Source organism: Momordica charantia, assembly GCF_013281855.1.
Source record: "Momordica charantia cultivar OHB3-1 chromosome 3 unlocalized genomic scaffold, Mcharantia_2.0 BLBB01000003.1, whole genome shotgun sequence".
NCBI lineage: Eukaryota > Viridiplantae > Streptophyta > Magnoliopsida > Cucurbitales > Cucurbitaceae > Momordica > Momordica charantia.
The window spans coordinates 23,032,049-23,051,766 of record NW_028275161.1 but is presented as its reverse complement, the minus strand read 5'-3'; the positions used below and the strand labels follow the sequence as shown (position 1 = coordinate 23,051,766).

At 35.2% G+C, this 19,718-nt stretch overlaps 5 protein-coding genes across 7 annotated transcripts; 2 read left to right on the top strand and 3 right to left on the bottom strand.

Annotated features, from left to right (window-relative positions):
- Positions 1-1,049: 1,049 nt before the first annotated feature.
- LOC111008821 (C3HC zinc finger-like protein) lies at positions 1,050-6,130 on the top strand. 3 transcript variants are annotated; one of them, XM_022281646.2, is made up of 8 exons: positions 1,050-1,347; positions 1,558-1,783; positions 2,159-2,282; positions 2,390-2,730; positions 3,031-4,173; positions 4,291-4,459; positions 5,016-5,209; positions 5,611-6,130. In XM_022281646.2, exons 1-8 carry the CDS (start codon positions 1,241-1,243, stop codon positions 5,704-5,706), a joined length of 2,400 nt encoding a protein of 799 aa, XP_022137338.1. In that variant the 5' UTR covers positions 1,050-1,240; the 3' UTR covers positions 5,707-6,130. The 3 variants fall into 3 exon arrangements, with proteins under 3 accessions (XP_022137338.1, XP_022137337.1, XP_022137336.1); XM_022281645.2 differs by having other exon boundaries at positions 3,031-4,239; XM_022281644.2 differs by having other exon boundaries at positions 3,031-4,459.
- Positions 6,131-6,565: 435 nt separating this feature from the next.
- Positions 6,566-8,671, bottom strand: LOC111008994 (Cyclophilin-like peptidyl-prolyl cis-trans isomerase family protein). Its single transcript, XM_022281887.2, has 2 exons — positions 6,980-8,671; positions 6,566-6,824 (listed from the first exon to the last, which is right to left on the bottom strand). Exons 1-2 carry the CDS (start codon positions 7,864-7,866, stop codon positions 6,719-6,721), a joined length of 993 nt encoding a protein of 330 aa, XP_022137579.1. The 5' UTR covers positions 7,867-8,671; the 3' UTR covers positions 6,566-6,718.
- Positions 8,672-8,811: 140 nt separating this feature from the next.
- Positions 8,812-10,697, bottom strand: LOC111008995 (Nucleic acid-binding, OB-fold-like protein). The gene is made up of 4 exons (XM_022281888.2): positions 10,311-10,697; positions 9,991-10,217; positions 9,630-9,730; positions 8,812-9,133 (listed from the first exon to the last, which is right to left on the bottom strand). Exons 1-4 carry the CDS (start codon positions 10,596-10,598, stop codon positions 9,051-9,053), a joined length of 699 nt encoding a protein of 232 aa, XP_022137580.1. The 5' UTR covers positions 10,599-10,697; the 3' UTR covers positions 8,812-9,050.
- Positions 10,698-12,597: 1,900 nt separating this feature from the next.
- Positions 12,598-15,696, top strand: LOC111008906 (Adenine nucleotide alpha hydrolases-like superfamily protein). The gene is made up of 4 exons (XM_022281777.2): positions 12,598-13,397; positions 13,525-13,646; positions 15,014-15,187; positions 15,292-15,696. Exons 1-4 carry the CDS (start codon positions 13,176-13,178, stop codon positions 15,389-15,391), a joined length of 618 nt encoding a protein of 205 aa, XP_022137469.1. The 5' UTR covers positions 12,598-13,175; the 3' UTR covers positions 15,392-15,696.
- Positions 15,697-16,978: 1,282 nt separating this feature from the next.
- Positions 16,979-17,861, bottom strand: LOC111008895 (uncharacterized). The gene has a single exon (XM_022281763.2). It carries the CDS (start codon positions 17,769-17,771, stop codon positions 17,274-17,276), a length of 498 nt encoding a protein of 165 aa, XP_022137455.1. The 5' UTR covers positions 17,772-17,861; the 3' UTR covers positions 16,979-17,273.
- Between the last annotated feature and the right edge of the window lie 1,857 nt (positions 17,862-19,718).

The window sequence follows — 19,718 nt, the reverse complement described above, 5'->3', positions numbered from 1 at the left end:
CACTCTTTTTTAAAGAGTTACCAATTTTGTCTTTGTTTATAAAATTTTAACACATTTTATATCGAATAAAAATCAATTGTGATCGAAAGAAATGAGATCAAAATAAAAATTGAAGGGACTAAAATTGTCACTTTTTAAAGTATCCAAACTAAAATGAATATTTTGAGAATATGGAACTAAAATGAATAAAAATTGAAAATACAAAAACTAAAAATAAAGAAATGGACTATGTAATTGGTACTTTGTGTGCCAGGTATGTTTAATGAAGGAAATGTTATATGATACAAATTATTTTTATGAAAACTGTTTTTAGACTATATGAATTAAAAATAGACAAATTATAAGGATGTAATTGATGAACCTTGAGTTTGAGTGGATTGTAGATCTAGATTTTACAGTTTATTAAAGATTTTATGACTTCGTGGAAAAAAGAAAAACACGTGCCAATCACCTTATCTCATCAATTTTACATTAAAACTATAGGTTTCAAGTTCATGTGATTGTAAATTGTAATATATAATTTAACTTTATAAACCTATTTAATAAGAACTTAAAAGAAATCTCAACTGAGATGTTTAAAAAAAAAAGATAAAGAAAAGATAAGAAAATTCAATCGAGGAGAAGGAGGGTTTTTTTTTTTTTAAATATTGTCAAATAGTTGAACAATGGTTGTTTCGTATTGTCAAAGAGTTTCTAATTTTTAATAAATATCATACTCAATTTCTCAAAGTTGCATAATTTCCAACCAAATTTCAGCTAGGTCTTACAACTAAATAAGTTCTCTTAGAACTTGTAACTACTTGAAGCATAATGCTTATTGTTATTTGTTAGTATTTATTGATTAAATTGAAAATTTTTAATTATTCAAAAATATAATTTGCTAAAAAAATTGTATTTTAAAAGATATAAAATCTTGATTTATTTGACATCTAAACCTCGGTGAAACATTATTATTTATTACTGTCAAATCATAATAATAATTACAAATGGTTTCCTAAAAAAATAAAATAATAATAATAATAATTACAAATGGTGCCATTGCATTTCATCTAAATTGAGAGCCGAGTCGGAGTCGGAAAGAGAGGCCGATTGATACTACGTTTAGTGGGCGACGCCGAACACACAGAAATCAGAAAACGCCGCCGAAGAGAGAATTACAGAACGCTTTGCTGCTCGGAAGTTTTCGCCGGGAACCTGATTTTCGAAGAATCGGGAATTGGATTGCACGTAGAATCGATCAATGACACAAGATTCAGAGAAGAGGTTCCATTCCATCATGGACAAGCTCTTTCAGAATGCACAAGCCACTCCCAACTCTAATTCCACATCTTCCCCGTCCTCCTCCAGGTTCTTCCTTTCCTTACCTTATCTTCTTATGTATTTCGTTTCGTTTGTGTTAGTTCTTTGAGAAGATGAAAGCAGAAGTTGATTTCAGCTGGGAGTTTCTGTGTTTTTAGTTTGTCAATAATATGCCCGGTTAAACTCTGTAATAGTGTTGTTTCTACCCTCCTGAGTGCTGTTATAGACTATTTTAACATGATTTTTTTCAAATGCTAGTCCATCCGGAGTACAGTTGTCGAGAGGGAAAAAACGCTCGTATTCTTCGTCTGCTTTGGTGGTGGGAGAGCTGAGGTCAAAAGGTGATGTAATTGAGGCATTGCAGAAGCATTCATCGGCTTCTGCTGGATCCTCTGATGCTCCGTTATGCAGGCCTTGGGACCGTGGAGATCTCTTGAAAAGATTAACCACATTCAAGTCGATGACATGGTTTGGTAAACCTAAGGTTTGGTCCAGTTGTCCACTTTTTTCTTTAACATTTCATGAATATTTCTTTTATTTTCAATTTTCTGTTTTGTAGTGTTCGTGCTTATTGGATTCATTAGAGGACATTTCACTGTATAATATTTCTCTATGGTGTATTTCTGTATTCTTGATATGTTTCTCTATAAGGTGTGATTTGCTTCAGTAGACTTCTATTTGATTTTACTAGGTATTCAGTATTGTCATGTCATTTTATTTGTAAAGAGTACATGGGCTCTAAATGTAGTTTGCAAATATCTGACTTTAATTAAATGTCTTTTTTTTTCCTCCATGGAAACATTTACACACTTCGCATATTCTTTGATTCTAATTTTAGAGATTGTTAAATCTTCCTTAGGTGGTAAATGCATTAAATTGTGCTAGAAGAGGTTGGATCAATGTAGATATGGATACTATTGCTTGTGAATCATGCGGAGCACGTCTCCTTTTCTCGACTCCATCTTCTTGGAATCAGCAACAAGGTATGGTTCTCTTTACCATACATGTACTGAAAGAATGTGAAAATTTTGACTCTGTTTTCTATTCTCCCTTTCTAAAGAGGAATTTTTTCTGTTTTTTTCCCTCTCAGTTGAGAAGGCCGCTTTGGTATTTAGCTTAAAGTTGGATAATGGGCACAAGTTGCTCTGTCCCTGGATAGACAATGCCTGTGATGAAGCATTGGCCGAATTTCCTCCTACCCCTCCTCCAATTTTAGTTAATAGATTTAGAGAGCGTTGTTCTATGTTATTACATCTTTCAGCTCTCCCTGTTATTTCGTCTTCATTTCTCAAATGGATGAAGAGTTCCCACCTTAAGCAATTTCTTGAAGAATCATCCTTGCAGGAATTTGGTGATGATTCTCTGAGCAAATCCGAAATTGAGTACATAAGAGATGGACATGACTCGGATACTGCTAAATTATATTATCAGGTTTTGCTCTTGCTGCATCAATATCTACATTTGCTAAATCCAGTAGTATACGTTTACAAATCTTCTTAGCAGTTGTTTATCATCTTCATTCCTTTTATTCTCAACCTTTGCCATTCCTTCTGAGCTTGGCTTTGTAATTTAGTAACATTTAGGTACAATACTTTATACTGGTGATAAAATTGTATGACTACAGACTACTTGCATTTTCCATCAAACATAACAGAATTTTTTTCCTTAAATTCTTAACAAAAGCTCTCTTTCTGGTTCTCAGTGAAATGAGTAAAATTGAAAATATTGCAGGCTCTAAAGATAATTAGCTTGTTTGGATGGGAACCTCGTTCACTGCCCTATGTAGTTGACTGCAAGACAGGGTCAGATCAATCTCTCAAGACATCCACCATTTTGGATCCGCGTCCTGCTGTCAATCTACACGCTGCTGCTACCAAAGAAAATAATAGAATTGCTGAGATTCCGAGTGAACTGCACTCTCAGCCCAATTCTGTTGTTTTAGATTGCCGTCTCTGTGGAGCTAGCGTTGGATTATGGACTTTTCATACAGCTCCTAGACCTGTGGAAATCATCAGACTGGTTGGATCCACTGAAATGAACAGTGAGTCGGGCACTCATGATTCAGGAAACAAAAGTTTCTTCATCAATCATGCAGGTATCGGTAATGTTGGAACATCAAACGAGAGCATATCAAATTTAACTTCAACAATCGCAGGGGGTCCTACCCCAGCACGTCAGAGTTTCAAGGCCACCATCACTTTGCCTGTCATTGGCCAGAATTTAAGGGCTAGGTTATTCAATGATGAAAAATTTAGTGATCATACGTATAATGACCAAGAAGACCAAGAAATGGCTCCAGCCGATTCCTTGGATAAAAACTTGTTACATGATAGTAAAACCAATGAAGATACTGAACAAATTGATCAGCCAGAAGACATAAGATTGTTCCAGAATAAAAAACTTGATCAGGGGTGCAGTACTACTGGTGATGATCAGACCCCTTTATTGGAAGGAACGAATGTTACAGAGCAGGGAACTTTCCCTGAATCTGGTTTGAATGGTTCAATTGAAGAAACTCAAGTAAAGAGCACAGATAATGTTCCTGTGCAGAAAAATGAAACGGTGGAGAACGCTGAGAATTCAAGACAGTTGGATTCTGGTAACAAAGCAGCAGATCTGCATCCTGACCCTTCTTCTGTTGAAAACTCTTTGACGATGACAGATGCTGTTATGATCACAAGTAGTGAATGCAGTGAAAAAGAGTTATCTTCCCTTGTATATGACAAGTGTGATTCACAACAGGTTTCAGAAAATACTTCAAATAGTAAAGAAACTTCCCTGGTATCTAACAAGTGTGATTCACAACAGGTTTCAGAAAATACTTCTAACAGTAAAGAAACTTCCGCTGTACCTGACAAGTGTGATTCACAACAGGTTCCAGAAAATATTTTAATTAGTAAAGAAACTTCCATTGTACCTGACAAGTGTGATTCACAACAGGTTTCAGAAAATACTTCAAATAGTAAAGAAGTTTCTTTGGCTAACTTACAGGTGCTCCCATCATTAGTTGATACAAATACAGATATCACCGGTGAGAAAGAATCTATGAAAGATAAACTTGGTTCTGATAACCACACCACCTCAGGAAGCCAGGATCCTGAAGGAGGTGATGCCAAAGACAAAGCGCATACCTCTGTGAACAGCGGGACCAACGGTGGAGGTACGACTCCCTCCTCATCCTTCTTTTACCTCGAATGATGCAGCATATTTATATTTCACTAATTGGATAGGTTCTCTAGTTAATCATAGGTGAGACTTCCTCCAAGATACTCTGTGATTTATGCTATCCAGTGGTTTTGGCAGATCTGAGTGCAACAATTATTGAAGTTAATTGTTTACATCAAAAGTTGTGAGTGGAATAAGTGGAGAGGAGACTTGTCAACAAGCAAGTATTCTGCTTTCTGAACTTTCAAGTCGGCTTGTTTGTTATACCATATACTGGGGAAATCTTTTAGAAGAGAGCTATTTTCCCACGCCCAAACATTAGTATAACGTGTCTCATGCTAGATTGATTGAGTAGGCATTCTGTATATAATTTATCTGGATTACCATAGCAGCTGGCTTACCAACAAGTCAGTTAAAATAATCAACCCGGCATGTCTATTTTTGTCACGTCAAGCTTGTATCCTCTCTGTTATGATTCCCGAGTCAAATATTATCTTTCAAATGGTAGAATAAGTGATGAACCATATTTCAATATTTTTTATTCTTTTCAGCGAATTATCCCAAGGGTGCACCATCGGATAATATAATGGAGTTTGATCCAATCAGGCAGCACAGGCCTTTTTGTCCCTGGACTGCAACAGGAAGTGTGGCACCTGGATGGAAACAAACCCTAACTGCTTTACATCGTGATAAAAGCTCTTCACCACATTCACCTAAGAACTCTCCCGCAGCGTCTCTAATTAAGGTACGTAAGAACATCTAGCGATATTTTGGAGCAATGTGAATCTTGAATGTACCAATATTATACTGTAAGAGAGTGGTGCCACAGTAGATTGGTTTTGCCAATACCTTCTTTGGCCTTTTATCACTCAGAAGTGAATATCCTAATTTTTAAGAAACCATGTTGTGGACTGAAGTTGTGCTGGAACAAATTTAGGAAACTGGGTCGCAACTACTTATCCACAGCATTCACTGATAATAATTGGAACAGTAGATGTCTCTGCATGGGACTTAATTTACCCGTATCTTCTAAAATTTTCAACCTCCTGCTTTTTTGTGCCCTGATGTAGTTCTTTTTGCCGTATTTTTTCTTTATGATGACCTTCATCCCAAGGGAATAATTACCAACTTTGTTTACCTTTCCAGGTCGATGACCCCGTTAGATCGGTTCGAGATCTGTTCACGTCTTCCGCGAAGAAATTGAAAAGTAGTCTTGTTTCTAACGAGAACTCGAAGCACTAGACCGCGTTTGTCACATATAGAACCCCACAGAGCTTCCGGGATTGGATTGCTGCCTCTTCTAAGGTATGGGATACATCCTCTGAAGAAGGATTTTTCATGCCATGCCATACCCAATTGAGTTCCTTCTACAATGATGGCTCTGCTGTCATTTCATTATCTGTTTGTTTCAAACTAGTTATGGGATTTTGTAATAGTATAGTTAATTTGACTTTGCAGTTTTTTGGAACATAGTATTGAAGTTGGGAGTGACAAAATGAAGGGCTATTAACATATTAGACAGTATTTATAGGGCAATTTATCAAAACATGGTCAAAATTTTGTAAGTAACGACTGGGACCGCAAATGTAAAATTTGTATACGTGGACTACAGATTAAAAGTACAAAAATATCTAATTTACGTGTTTCAAATTTACATGTTCCACAATTCGAACTTTAGAAATTGAAATCATAATTAAACTGCATAAACCATGTTCTAGCTTTTGTGTGGAGTTGCACATCTTATGTTACGTGCACAAAGAATGAAATCACTGAAATCTTTACTTTTTGAAGATTCTAATTGCTTTTTCTCGAATATGATATATATATTTAGATGAGTGTGAGTGAACAATATATTTGTAGAAAATGGTAAGATGAATTATAATATATATAACAAATAAGAGATTATTCAAAGTTGGATGAATGTTGAGAGAGATTACAAAATTTATTTTGGACTTGCATCAACAGTTATCAAGAAGCATATAGTTTTTGAATATGCATCCAACGGAGACAATCACATTCAATAATTTTTTCACAAACGAGAGGTGGGAGATCTAATCTATGGCCTCTAAGAAGAAATACTTATCTCGCTATATATTAAACATACTCAAAAGATTTACGGAGATATAATATAAGAATATTTCCAAAGTTGATTTCAAAACTTTGATATGATATAAAATGCCTCATTCATAAGGATATAGTTACATTTAGATCTTCAATTCGATTAAAAAACGGCAAAACTGGGAACATAACCATGTCATTGCTCTATCAACCCACAGTTTGTGACAATCACTTTTGAATAAGGACGGTTGAATCCTCTTTCTGCCACAACAGCTCTTTTATCTCCTATTAGCTTTGCCACCCTGCTCACAAATTCAAACCTCATTCTCAATTCCTAATTCATCATCGTGACATATAATCGACGCAGAATATTCTTCATTAACTCGTTAGAAAATGAAAAAAGAGACTACCCTTCATACCAAAATCATATTTTGTCCAAGAAAAATATGAACTTTACCTGAAGTAAGGAGAAGTGGTATTGTCCTTCACTGTCTTCACTTGCGCAATTCTGTCCACAACCTGCATCCCTTCCAGAACTGTTCCGATCACCAGGGCCGAATCGTCCAGCTCCGGCGAATCCTTGACGGAAATCGTGAACTCAGTTCCGTTCGGCTCCATCCCGACCTCTTCCTGATCAACCTCCAGCTTCCCTTGCCGGGCTACCAACTTCAACTTGGGAGGTGGTTTTGAAGGATCTCTAACAATGATCCCCACAGTTCCAGCCATGTTCTTAGTTCCAGAGCATTTCTCATTGACTCTCTCCCATTCATCTTTTAGAGTCTCGGATGCTAATTCATTTCCTGTCCTCTTCGCTAGCTCTACATCCACACCATAAGATCTCACTCCACTGTGCTGGACATAATTTGATGTGATCTTTACAAAGTCTTTTCTTCTGTAAGAAACCCCTGCAGCTCCGCTCACAAGATTACCGAACCTTGCAACTCCGGCAGGGGCATCGTCTCCGTAAAGCCCGATGATGATGCGACCAGCAGGCTCTCCGTCAATGGAGATATCAAGAAATGCACGCTTGGTGGGGCTCTGCCCTGTGCAACGAGGGCCATCAATGAGGCTCTGTTTCCTCTGCAAATCTTCTTCATTTTCTACCAGGCTTTCTTCAACCTCTGCTTCGGAGGACATGTAAAATGGGTCCAGAACCTGAGATCCGAAGAGAAGCAAGAGAGAATTGCTTCCAACGGCGAGCTGCCGGCGGGAGACTCTGCAACATTGTTTGACGACTGGGAAATTTGGGGAAGTGGGGATGTTTTGCGACTGAGAGGGAGACTGTGGAGGAGCCGAAGGGTGTAGAAGCTTTGTGGGCTGAAGAAATTTGGGGCTTCGCAACATGTCCTGATTAGTAGTATTTTCCTTTCCTCAGTTTCTTGATTTCACTGCTTCTGCTTCGCTTCTTTCAGCACGGTGTGGGAATTATCATTCAACCCTTTTGCGGCAGAAGATTTCGTGGATAAGCAATATACAAAAAGATAACCACACACTATAGGAAGCAGATTTTCTCGTGACACAGAACATGAGCCGTTATTGGCCTACCAATCATAACAGAGTAATGTGGGCCAAACTATAGGCCCCAGTTCAAGCCTTGACATAGTGGAGGTATTCTCCTTTTTAATATCATGCTAATATAGTTGTTCAAATTCATGATACATTTGACTTAAAGAATGAATAAATTGAAACAAAGATCTTTCCTTTAGTCTTTCCACGACTGTACCATACATTTCGCTCAAGCTTTTACAAGTAAAAAGGGTATTCAGATTTCATTCAAGGGCGTCCTTATTATGATTCACCTCACAGGAATTATAACACCTAACCACCAACTTGATCCCCAGTCGAGAACTTGGTTATGCATATTGTTAAATCTTTCCATAGCGAGTCAGAGCAATCGCCTACGACGACGAGAGAAGCTAGAAGTCATCTTAGTCGCCTTTTTGTCGCTTTCTGCACCACGACAAGGAAAGACAATCTTCTGCATTCTTTTAGTATCTTCTGACTTCTTACTAAAACAAATCTATTTTCATTTATTATCTACCAGTGAAAATACATGACATCACGGTAAGAAACTCAATTATTCCCAGTTATTGTGTATCCTATTTTATGTTATAATGTATTTGTATTCCAATTTCAATCGACCAAATATACATTACGTGGCTCACATTACTTACGCATGGGCCTCTTGCAACCGATCAGAGTTTGTCTCTCGGAAACTATGCTCATGATCACTGGCAGGCAAGCAACAATAATTATCACAAAATAAACAGCGAGGTGTTAGTTACACTGTTGGAAAAAAATAAAAATTGGATTGCAATTCTCTCTCAATCAAATTCATGTAAATCATACAGATATCCGATACATTTGTCACTTAACCAAAGGTGGGGAGAGGGGGAATTATCAAAAGGCCACTTGGTAGATCATTTAAAGAATGCCTTGTTGCAACTATTTTGAAGTGAAATCACAACATTTACAGGGAAAAGTGGGTCATTCAAACCTTCAGATGACAAAACTGCAAGCAAGATTTATTAGTAATAGCCAACACCTTTGAATTCTGATTGAGTGGACTGCTGAACGTTACCTCCTCCATCGCCCAAAAATACAAGGCGGCCTACATGACATGACAGCAAAAATTTATCAATGCTCATATGTGATCCCAGGGGCCATCAATTTCAATATTCATGAATGGCAAGTCACAACAAAGCTATCAAACTTTTTTGTAATCCCTCCAGTTCACAGAGGATCAGGAAATGAAAAAAATGAAACAAGAAAAAAGGAAAATGGAAACTTCGGGACCCAATACTAGGATTCAAACACCAGTTTGTAACCCATATAGGTTTTACAGCCTACATATACATGAAGCATTGCTACTACTAAAGCACGAGAAAAATAGATTTGCTTTTTTCAGCTAAAAAATGTATCACACCACAGAATGAAAGTTTGCGTCTTAAAAAGGCTGTACCTTCATCACAGTTCATAAAAAAAAAACTTAACGAAATTTTTTTTGACAAAGATAACGCTAATGGTATGTAATTTAAGTGCCCAGAATACATGAGGAACTCTATTTTCATAAAAACAGTGTGATTAAAAAATAATAAGTGATGTACCATTGCGACGAATTGCAACTTCTCTAATACGTCGAACAAGACCAGTTATCGGATCTGTGAAAATTTTGGTCTCCAAATTCCCCTCCAAATACAAAATCGAACTGAAAAGGAAAAATTTTACACTGTAAATGTGAAGCTGCAAAAAAGAAATGAGGAAACTAATACGACAATATTCTTACGAGGTTAATAATAGGCTGGGTTAGGAATTAAAGCTAAACTAAAATAACATAAGCTCGCTAATTTCCATTGGCCACTATCACGATATTGACGGCAATTATTTGCAGAATATAAACAAATTTCTTTGACATTATCTCCGTGTATCTCAGGTAGATTGATAAATGGATAAAACCGAAGAGCTTACCCAGGCACAACGTGCTTCATGACAATTTCGCCCAGTCTCTGTGGATAAACCGAAACCCGATGCCACTGAACTGCGCACCGATTAGCGTACTCCCTGGGTTCCTCGTTCGCCAAGGGTCTCCGATTGTTGCGAATCCCACCCGTCCCGACTGATAACAGCGTCACTGTTCTCCCACTCTTCAGCTGCTTCTGCAATGGACTTTGCCCAGCCTGGCCAACCAATATCGCCTTCACGCAAACATAAAAATCGTTAACAGAATGAAGGCAATTAAACATGGAAAACCGAAAATTCCATCACACTCGCCTCGTTCACCAATGTACCTTGTAAATGCCTGCATCGAGGCCATTTTCCAGTGGTCGATTATAGATCATCCTCGTCTGGGTTGATGATTGGGACGAGGACGGTGAGACGGAAGGTCGATTAGTCACTGAATGTGAGTCCGAGTCCATGTCCGAGTCAATACTGGAGTCACCGATTTCTGAGCCTGAGCGGAAGGAACTGTTGTTCGTGCAATAGGTCATGGAGAGGAATTCGGGGTGATGAGAAGCTCTTGAATTCGACAGCAGAGAGCGGCAGAGCTTTCTTGAGAGTGCAGCCATGGAGGTCATCGTGGTCGACAATCCAAAGAGAAAAATCAGAAATTCAGCGAACGACTTGAACCCTAGAACTAGAACCCTTCAGAAATTAGATCCGACTCGAGTTTTACAGTCATGCCGGTCCAGTTTCGGACTATTCTTATTTTCATGCTTCTTATTTTTCTTTTAAATTAAATTATAAGTTTAGCCAATTCTCCCTATTTAATCATTTATTTTTTATTTTTTAACAGGAAAAAATTTCAACTCTAAATCCTAATTTTTGTTAATTAATTAAATCGTCATAAAATCAATCTAAACCTAATTATATATATATATATATATATATATATATTTTTTTACTACAAATGTGAAGTAGAAAATTGAACCTACGACCTCAAATAATATAATTAATAATATAATTAATGTTTTATTCACTAAACTACGTTTAGTTTATTAATATATATTAATACTTTTAAGCACATAAAATTTAAAGTTTGAATCTTTATTCTAGCTGATATTTTCAAAATTAAATAATTGTATAACATGTGTGTTGAAAAATCCTAGATTAATTTGTAATATTGTTAAAGGTCGCACATTAAAAAGATCCAAAGATTTAACAAAATTTATAAATACATGAGTTCAAATCATATATATATATATATTTTGAGATTGAATTTTATAAGTATTGAAAAATACGTGTTAAACAAATAATCAGTTGGTTCGAACATAATAGTTTAATCTCTCATCGATTAAAAAAATAAAAAGCATGGCTAGAAAACAAAATAAAGTGAAAACTTAGTTTACTTTTAGGAGCAAGCAAGGTATCAAATTCTAACCAAGAACACGAAAAAAATGGAACATTGTAATTTAAAAAAAAATGTCATTTAATTTCCTTTTATTTTTCTAATGAATATATATATCTTAAACTTCATGACAAGAAGATGAAGAAAATAAGACATGGAACAAACAAAAGCAAACAAACAAACTACGTGAGCGCACGACCCATACACTCCCATATTAACACAATTAAACAATTAATAAAATAATGATGTGTCAGGTCAGGATGCATGATCTTTTTTTTATGCAAACTCAGCAATTTATTTATCCATAATTATATTGACCGTACACGTGGCAGCTACGGAATTTGGGTGCGATAAATCATCCTTCCAAATTTCGTTCATCAGGCGCGTTGCTTTTTCCAAAACATTATATTAATAATATGTTGTAACGAGAAAAAACAAATCTTGCGGTCCAATATCAAAGCACAACATGAACAAATAAATCATACACTTAGAAATAATGGAAAAACAAAGAAAAATAATATCAAACAAACAAACAAACCATAACAAACAGCGTAAAGACATGAACATAAATAACATAGCTAGACGCAAGATAAGATAGAATGATAAATTATGAAATTCAAAATAATTTGAACATTAAAATCATAGTAAAATACTGGCATATTATGCATTAGATGACTACACAAATACGTTTGTCATGTCAGTACCCACCTCATATAAATTAAGAGACATAAATAAAGAGTGATCTTTTAAGTATATTTTAGGGTTAATCCAACGATATGTTATTTGTAAGCTATATGTTTCTATTTCTATATGTATGAAAAGTAAAAGAATTTATTATATAATAATCCATATATTGCAGTATAAAAGAAGGACAAATGTTTGTGATTATTTAAAATTATAATACGTAACTTGGTATTATTATACCATGAAGATAATCGATTATTGTTGTAGTCAAACTCAATTATATATTTATGACACATCCTCCACGGTGTCTTCTCATCCCTTCCTTCTCTAAATTGGAGGGTGGAAGAAGGAATTGAGAATACAATATTAGTAACAACAACAAATTTTGTTACGGGACACAATTCAGGATGTCCATATCAAACTATCATGATCCCTGCATCTAGAATTGAGTAGACTTTGTACCGTAACTTTCCTAATCTTACTTTATCTTTTGTTTTATTTAAAGAAAAAATGTAGTATAAGAAAAGCACATAAAAAAGGTATTATAAGAAAAGATTTACATTTAATTGGGAGATCAATGCTTGATGTAAAGTCAGCTTTTATGATTTGAGAGAGAGCGTATCAATTTCAAATTATTATCATAAACCTAAAGCTTTGAAACTCTCTTCAATGGCAGGCGCGCGAGAGATTTGACAAAATTCATTCATAAACCTTCGGGAGGGAACAGAGGGTTATCTTTCCAGGGCGGCCGAGGCCCACGAACACAGCAGAAATTCATATTTTAGACCCACGATCAGACCTCCCAAAAATGCCAAAAGTTGAAGGATCAACGTCGATTTAAAGACAGCAAAATCCCAGTGGGAAACAGTACATAATTTCTCCGCTGTTCCTTTGGGGTCTGGAAATTAATTGCATTCCACAGTCGTCTCTCTGATTCTGAGTCCTCACCCGCCCCTCTCTCCATTGTTCTTCCTCTAATTCGAGCCATGGCGACAACTGATTTACAGAAGTAGGGCTTCGATTGTATAGAGAAGGAGCCGGGGGCCATAATCGATGAGTTGTGAGTTTCTTTTCACAAACTTCAACTCATAGAACAATCCTAGAGAGAGAGAGAGATATAGAGATGGATGTGAGGAAAATCGCGGTGATGGTGGAGGATGTCGAAGCAGCAAGAACGGCATTGAAATGGGCGCTCAACAATCTCATGCGCTATGGCGATTTGATTATTCTACTCCATGTATTTCCCTCCACAAGATCCAAAAGCGGCGCCAAGGCTCGCCATCTCCGATTGAAGGGCTATCAATTAGCCCTCTCCTTCAAAGACCTCTGCACCGCCTTCCCCAATGTAAGTTTTCCGATTGCAGATTAAGTCAACTCCTCCATCGCATTCTCTTCTTCGTCTTCTTTGTCGATTTCCTTTGTTTTACTGATGATTTGGGGAACGATAATCATATTATAGGGTTATGTTACAGACAAAGGTAGAGATCGTCGTGACGGAAGGCGATAAAGATGGTAGAAAGATCGCAGCCATGCTCAGAGAGATTGGAGCTTCGGCTCTTGTTGTTGGCCTCCATGACCATAGCTTCCTCTACAAGTAAGTTTTCAAAATCAATCAAATATTACTCTCGTGTAATTAGCGTTAAATTCACTGAGTTGCTGGAATAATTTTTTTCTTGAAACTCTGGGAATCTTCATTAATGATGATCCTGATCGGCCATTAATGAAAGGGGTCCCGTCCTGTCTGTTTCCAACTTCATGTACGAAATGGATCCTCTCTTCTTGATGTTTAAGATTAAAAACAGAGGAATCAGAAGTGAAACTTTCTGGGAAATTGCTCCAGAAATGGTCAACTGTGTATTAGGTTAAAAGTATACATCGGGTGGGTTTAAACTTCAAATTTCAATCTCTATTTAAAAATATGATTAACATGATCATTGCCTAATTATAATCTTGTGCTTCCTTTAATGGCAGAGGAGTTTGGTTTTAGTGAACAGAGGATTTCCATTTTTTTAGAGAGCAGAGGCCAATGGGCTCCCCAACTTGGGTTCTTTTTCCATTTAATGAAGAGTTAATTATCACAACTTTTTGGTGCTTTCTTTTGGTCTGGTTTTATCACAAAAACGCCTCCCACCTGACCATTCTTTTATTATGTGCCAAAAGTGCCAATATTTTTGTGAATATTAGATGGGACCCATTTAACCATAGTCACTCTTTCTTTTCATCCACCCAAAATATGTCATCTTTTGATATGGCCCATTAAAGACTTTGACATGATTTCTCAAAAAAAAAAAAAAGGACTTTGGCGTGATGTGAGGGAACTTTCCTTTCCTAAACTTAGGATTTTGTATCATGTGGGTTGTCATATCTGAGGATTGTTCGTGAAAATAATTTTACTTTCCTAATATATAATTGAGTTGTTAACTGTTAGGTGAAAATTTACCTAAAAAATGTCAAATAGTACACCTAGAATAACAAAGTAATATTTATGTTCCTAATTGTTTACATTCACTGCAAGGAAAACAAGTACTTATTCGGTTAGAGTAGAGAATATTTTACACATATAGAAGTAGCAACAACATTTCTGCTGCTATGTAACCCTTTTTTTTGGGTAAAGTCTAAAATAAAATCACTTAGATTTAGCTTCAAAATAGACAATATCGGACCAAACTATACTTGTCCACATCAGTCAGTAAGAGTTCATACGGATGTGAGGTATTATTAGTATGTAATGGGAATAGACCAACAAGAATACCTCACATCAAGGTTAGAAGGAGCTCTTATTGATCTGTCTCTCCACTCCCTCCTTAAAAAAAATTGATGCCAATAAATATGTGGAACAAAATTGACTTTTTTCCTTTTTATCTTTTATGTTGAATGAAGCTTATCGAACTAGAAATGTGGCATTGATATTTTTCTGAATCAGTAGAAGGAAATAAATGATAACCATTGGTTTGTTGATAGGATGGCTATGGCCCAAGATGACATAGCAAGGAATTTCAATTGCAAAGTTCTGGCAATCAAGCAAGCAACGACATCAATAGAAGAGTCACATAAAAGCAAAAATGTGCAAGTAATAGCAGCTATGGACAGTTCAACCAACATGGACTTTTCTCAGATAGAGATTGCCAAATTACAGTGAGTTGCTTATTATAAATTAATTAAATATGATTACTTTATCATGAATTTTACTGGAGAAAACTGTGACGCATTTGAATAATAATATTGATCATATTTCGCAGAGCTCCTGAAATTCTTCCGCAGAAAATTCCATACAGAATCTGCCCGAACCCTTCTGCGATTATATGGAGATCGAAGAAATCAAGAAGAAGGACTTTGTGACAATTAAGGGACCCTCTTAATTTATCTCAAACTTCACTTCTCTAATATGGCTTGTTCTCTCTCTTTCCACAGCTTCTTAGATATTGAAAATAATGGAGTTTGCTCTTTTTTTTCTTTTTTTTTTCTCTCTTTTTTTCTTTTTTCAAGGAGGTGTTGAGGTTGTCAACATATGCCCTACACACCAACACCCAACATAGATGAAAAAATGAACTGAAAAGGTAATCCATTTGGTCTGATTTATATAGGTTTTGCAGGTTTTTTTGTATATATTTTTATAATTAATACCCTAATCTTGTTTCCTTGTATGCTCCGGGAATTTGATTTGATAACTTCTTTTATCTTCGTCTCTGTTTGAGAAACTTCTTTTTAGTTTCCTGTTTTGTGTAAGCAATTTTAATTTTAAAAATAAAAAACTAAAAGATTGCAGTGTTGTGTACAGACCATCGTGCCCTTTTCTTTTCTTTTCTTTTCTTTTTAACTAACGTTATTTATTAACAGTGATTTATTTTTTAATCTTGTGTTTTTAATTTCATAGCCTAATTTTAGAAGCGTGCGTGTATTAAAAAACATGTTCTAGAAAAATATTGGTTAGGAATTCAAATATTTTTTTTTAGTAAAGAATTCAAATATGATTTAAAATGGTACAGTATCAAATTAGCCTTGATCTCAAATAATGAATATAATAAATAATATTCCATATTATAATAGTATTATTAATTTATCATTAATTTTAAAAGTTCAATGATGTAAGTTCTTTAGAAAAATTGGTTGTTTATATTATCACTTATTAGTATTAGTATCCAAATCTGGTTTGAATTATTTTCCGCTGACCTCATGTCCAATGGAAAGTTTATTTTATCGTGAATTTGAATGGAAAGTTTATTTTATACCTGACCAATGGCCAGGTTGCCCGATGTTTTGAAAATTGAACTCTTCTCACAAATATAGAAAAATCAAGAGAATTCAATTTACAATTAAAAACATCTTATATATACATATTTGAATAATTTACTATTTTTATCGATTTAAACATATAACTTCATGATAAGACATCAATTACCTAATATGAAGGTTGGATCCCCCACCCCGGTGAACTAAAAAAAAATTACTGTTTGTCAACCAATATTAACATTCAAATATTCAAATATAGATTTATTGATATATGTTTTTTTGACTTTGATTCATTTTATAGTCTCTATATTATCAAAATGGTTATTGTACTTTCAACTTTTGTTTGTTTTAATTACTATGTTTCTAAAATTTCCGTGAAAAAGTGACTAATTTGATCTTTATACATCGAAAAAACCATTAAATACAAATCGATGACTATGTTTAAAAAAATCAATATTAAATGTTACACCGAAATTATAATCGAAAGAAATAAAATAAAAGTACAGTTACAAAATAGTATTTAATCATACAATAAATTGTACCTATTTTAAAATGAATAATACTTACTCCTCGTTGTTGAGGATGAGTCTTGATCTAGAGAAAGAAATACAAAAATGATTTTTTTTTATTTTTTATTTTTTATGAAAAGAGTGAATTAATCCTCACGGAGGTAAGTATTTTTCTTTTACAACAAACTTCACCAAACATACTAATTCTTGGGGATTTCATTGTCTGTGATGAGATAATTTTAGTAAAGCGAATTCCTTTGACAATTGTTACTCTTGAGTAGACAAAACAAAACATAACATATTTTACATGCACAACAAAATTACTCTCACTCTGTACAAAAGAAACAGAAACTTGCAAAACCAGGGCCAAAATAAAAACGAAGGCATATCCTATAATCCAATCACATCCTCAGGTGACGTACCTGAAATCACCCCCGCGTTACGTTAACCAATTGAAATCTGAAGCTCCTTTTAGGTCTAATTCAGTATACCTGGCGATGGCCGGTTGCGAGATAGGAAGGCAGAGGACTGGCACGCGGCGACCGTGGAGGAACTTCGTTCAGCTGCTTCCCCTTACTATCGTAATAAATTACGCCCGAGAAATTCAACGGCTCACACTTATCCCCCATCAGGATCGCCTTCTGCCAGATTCCTCCGTCTCCCCACTCGTCTTCCGCATCGCATCCGCCGCGCTTCGTCTTCTTGTTCTTGTTCTTCTGCATCAGCGTGATTGCCGTGTCGCTTATGCTCTTCAGGAACCGCTTCGGCCGGACCTGCGGCGATCGCAATTCTAGACGCGGAAATTGCTTCGATTTCAGCTTCGTCTGAAGCTTCTTCGACACTCTGTTCGCTTCCTTCGCACACAGAGCCACCAGAGTCGATAGCGAGATCAGCAAGGTCGCCGCCGCCCGCTTCGGCGACGCCAGGACGGAGCCGGAGCCAGAGCCAGAGCCGCCGCGTTCCGGTGTGGCGTGGCCCATGATGCAGAAACCGGAAGCGGAAGGTAAACGAAATGCGAAATCTGTTTGGGAGATTATTCGGATGAAGAAGATTTTGAATTTGGGAATTTTGGTGTGTATTTATATTGGGGAGTTTGTGGTCCTGGTCCTCGTGGGGTCTGCGACTGCGCTACAGTTATATAGAAAGAAACGACGGCGTACAGCCTCAGTAGTTCACCGATATATGTTTTAAGTTTATTGAAGAAAAATGAGAGTTCGTTTTTGCGTTAAAAATACGAGTCCACTTATTCATCTAGGGGCCAAATTTGAAGGCGTGACATAGTACGGAATCTATTTTTTATTTGGAAAAGGAATTGCGAATATAAATAATAAGTAAACAATTTTAGTTTTGCAATCATAAAAAATTCAAATAAAAACTTTATTTGAATTTGAATATTATATAGTAACAAAAGGCATATATCCTGCATAATTTATAATTATCTCCCACTAAAATACAACATCAATTAATAAGGAAGTAGGGTGATGAGTTAAAATAGAGGAAGACTCACCATTTTTTTTTTAATACTTGACTCATCCGATCTAAATTTTGGAAAATTAATAAGAAAATTACAAAAAATAAAAATAGACTTAAAAATATAATAATGAACTGTCAATTTTTCAAATGCAGGTCAATAGATTTATCGTTTATTTATTATTTAACGGTGAAATAAAGATAAGTTAAGTATTTTCCACTATTTCTCGAGGTTAATCATCCTTTAATTAACTAATTATTATTATTTTGGTACGATAATTGTGCAAAATGTGTTGATGTGAAAATCGTTGGTGGAGTTTCATATTCCACTGAACACAGCGGATAAAAATAGAAATAGCACCCGGGGGAATTTATTAGTGGGTGCCACGTGTCAAAGAGGGAATGGTAAATGAGTTTTATCCCAATATAAATAAAGGTTGCCAGGTGGAGGTGTAAATTAAAGAAGAGGAATTTAAATGAAGTGGGGAAACTGGAAAGTGGGTGGAGGGACGGAGGAGTCGACGTTGACTCAGCGTGCAACTTGGCATTTTTCGTGTTTCCCATTAATTTGGGCCCCACCACTTTCGCTATTTTTAAATTATACCCCCCTCTAGGCTCTATACTTCATCCATGGTCCACACCATCCAATCTTGATAATAGAGACTAGTTTTATACGGACCATCGTCTGATTTCGTAGAAAATTAATTTTGTTTTATCATGACTTCTTTAGATATTATTTATTGAAAGTATGATCATTCATTTATTTAGATTCATAACCAACAATAACGTTTAAAAATTTATGAAAAAATATCGATTAGAATACAATTAAGTAGATAAGATATCAATTTTCTTCTTATAATAAAAAAATTGAACAAATAAACATAGTTTCTAAATATAAGAAACTTAAATTGGATGTTTATTTTAGTTTATTTTTTATTTTGTTTGAAAATTAAAGTTGCTATCACTTTTATTTGTTTTTTTTTTTCATTTTAAAAAATATATTTGAAATATTAACTAACTTTTAAAATAAAAAAAGTGTTTAAAAATGATATTTTTCTAGGTTTTTTAATAATAATTTTCAAAAAATCATATGTAAAATTGTACTGAATAAATGTGATTTGAAATAATCGGTTAAGTCGTTATCAAATCAAGTTTTAATCGTATACCTAAGTTTTAATTTTAAATTTGTATCTTAAAGATTTGTAACAAAATTTTATAATGGGATAAAACGAGTTTGATTGGAGAGGGGGATCTTTCCAATTTGGCTTGCACTTCAACTCTGGCATTTTGATTGCCTTTTAAAAAAAGAAATAATCATATCATTTTATTAGGTAAGAATTTTATTCATTTTTTGTTGGGCAAGATCTTTGCTCTATTTCTTCATCAATATTTAATTTGTGAAGCTGGTGTACTATATAAATATATTATTGGCTTCACTAAATATGAAATAATATATA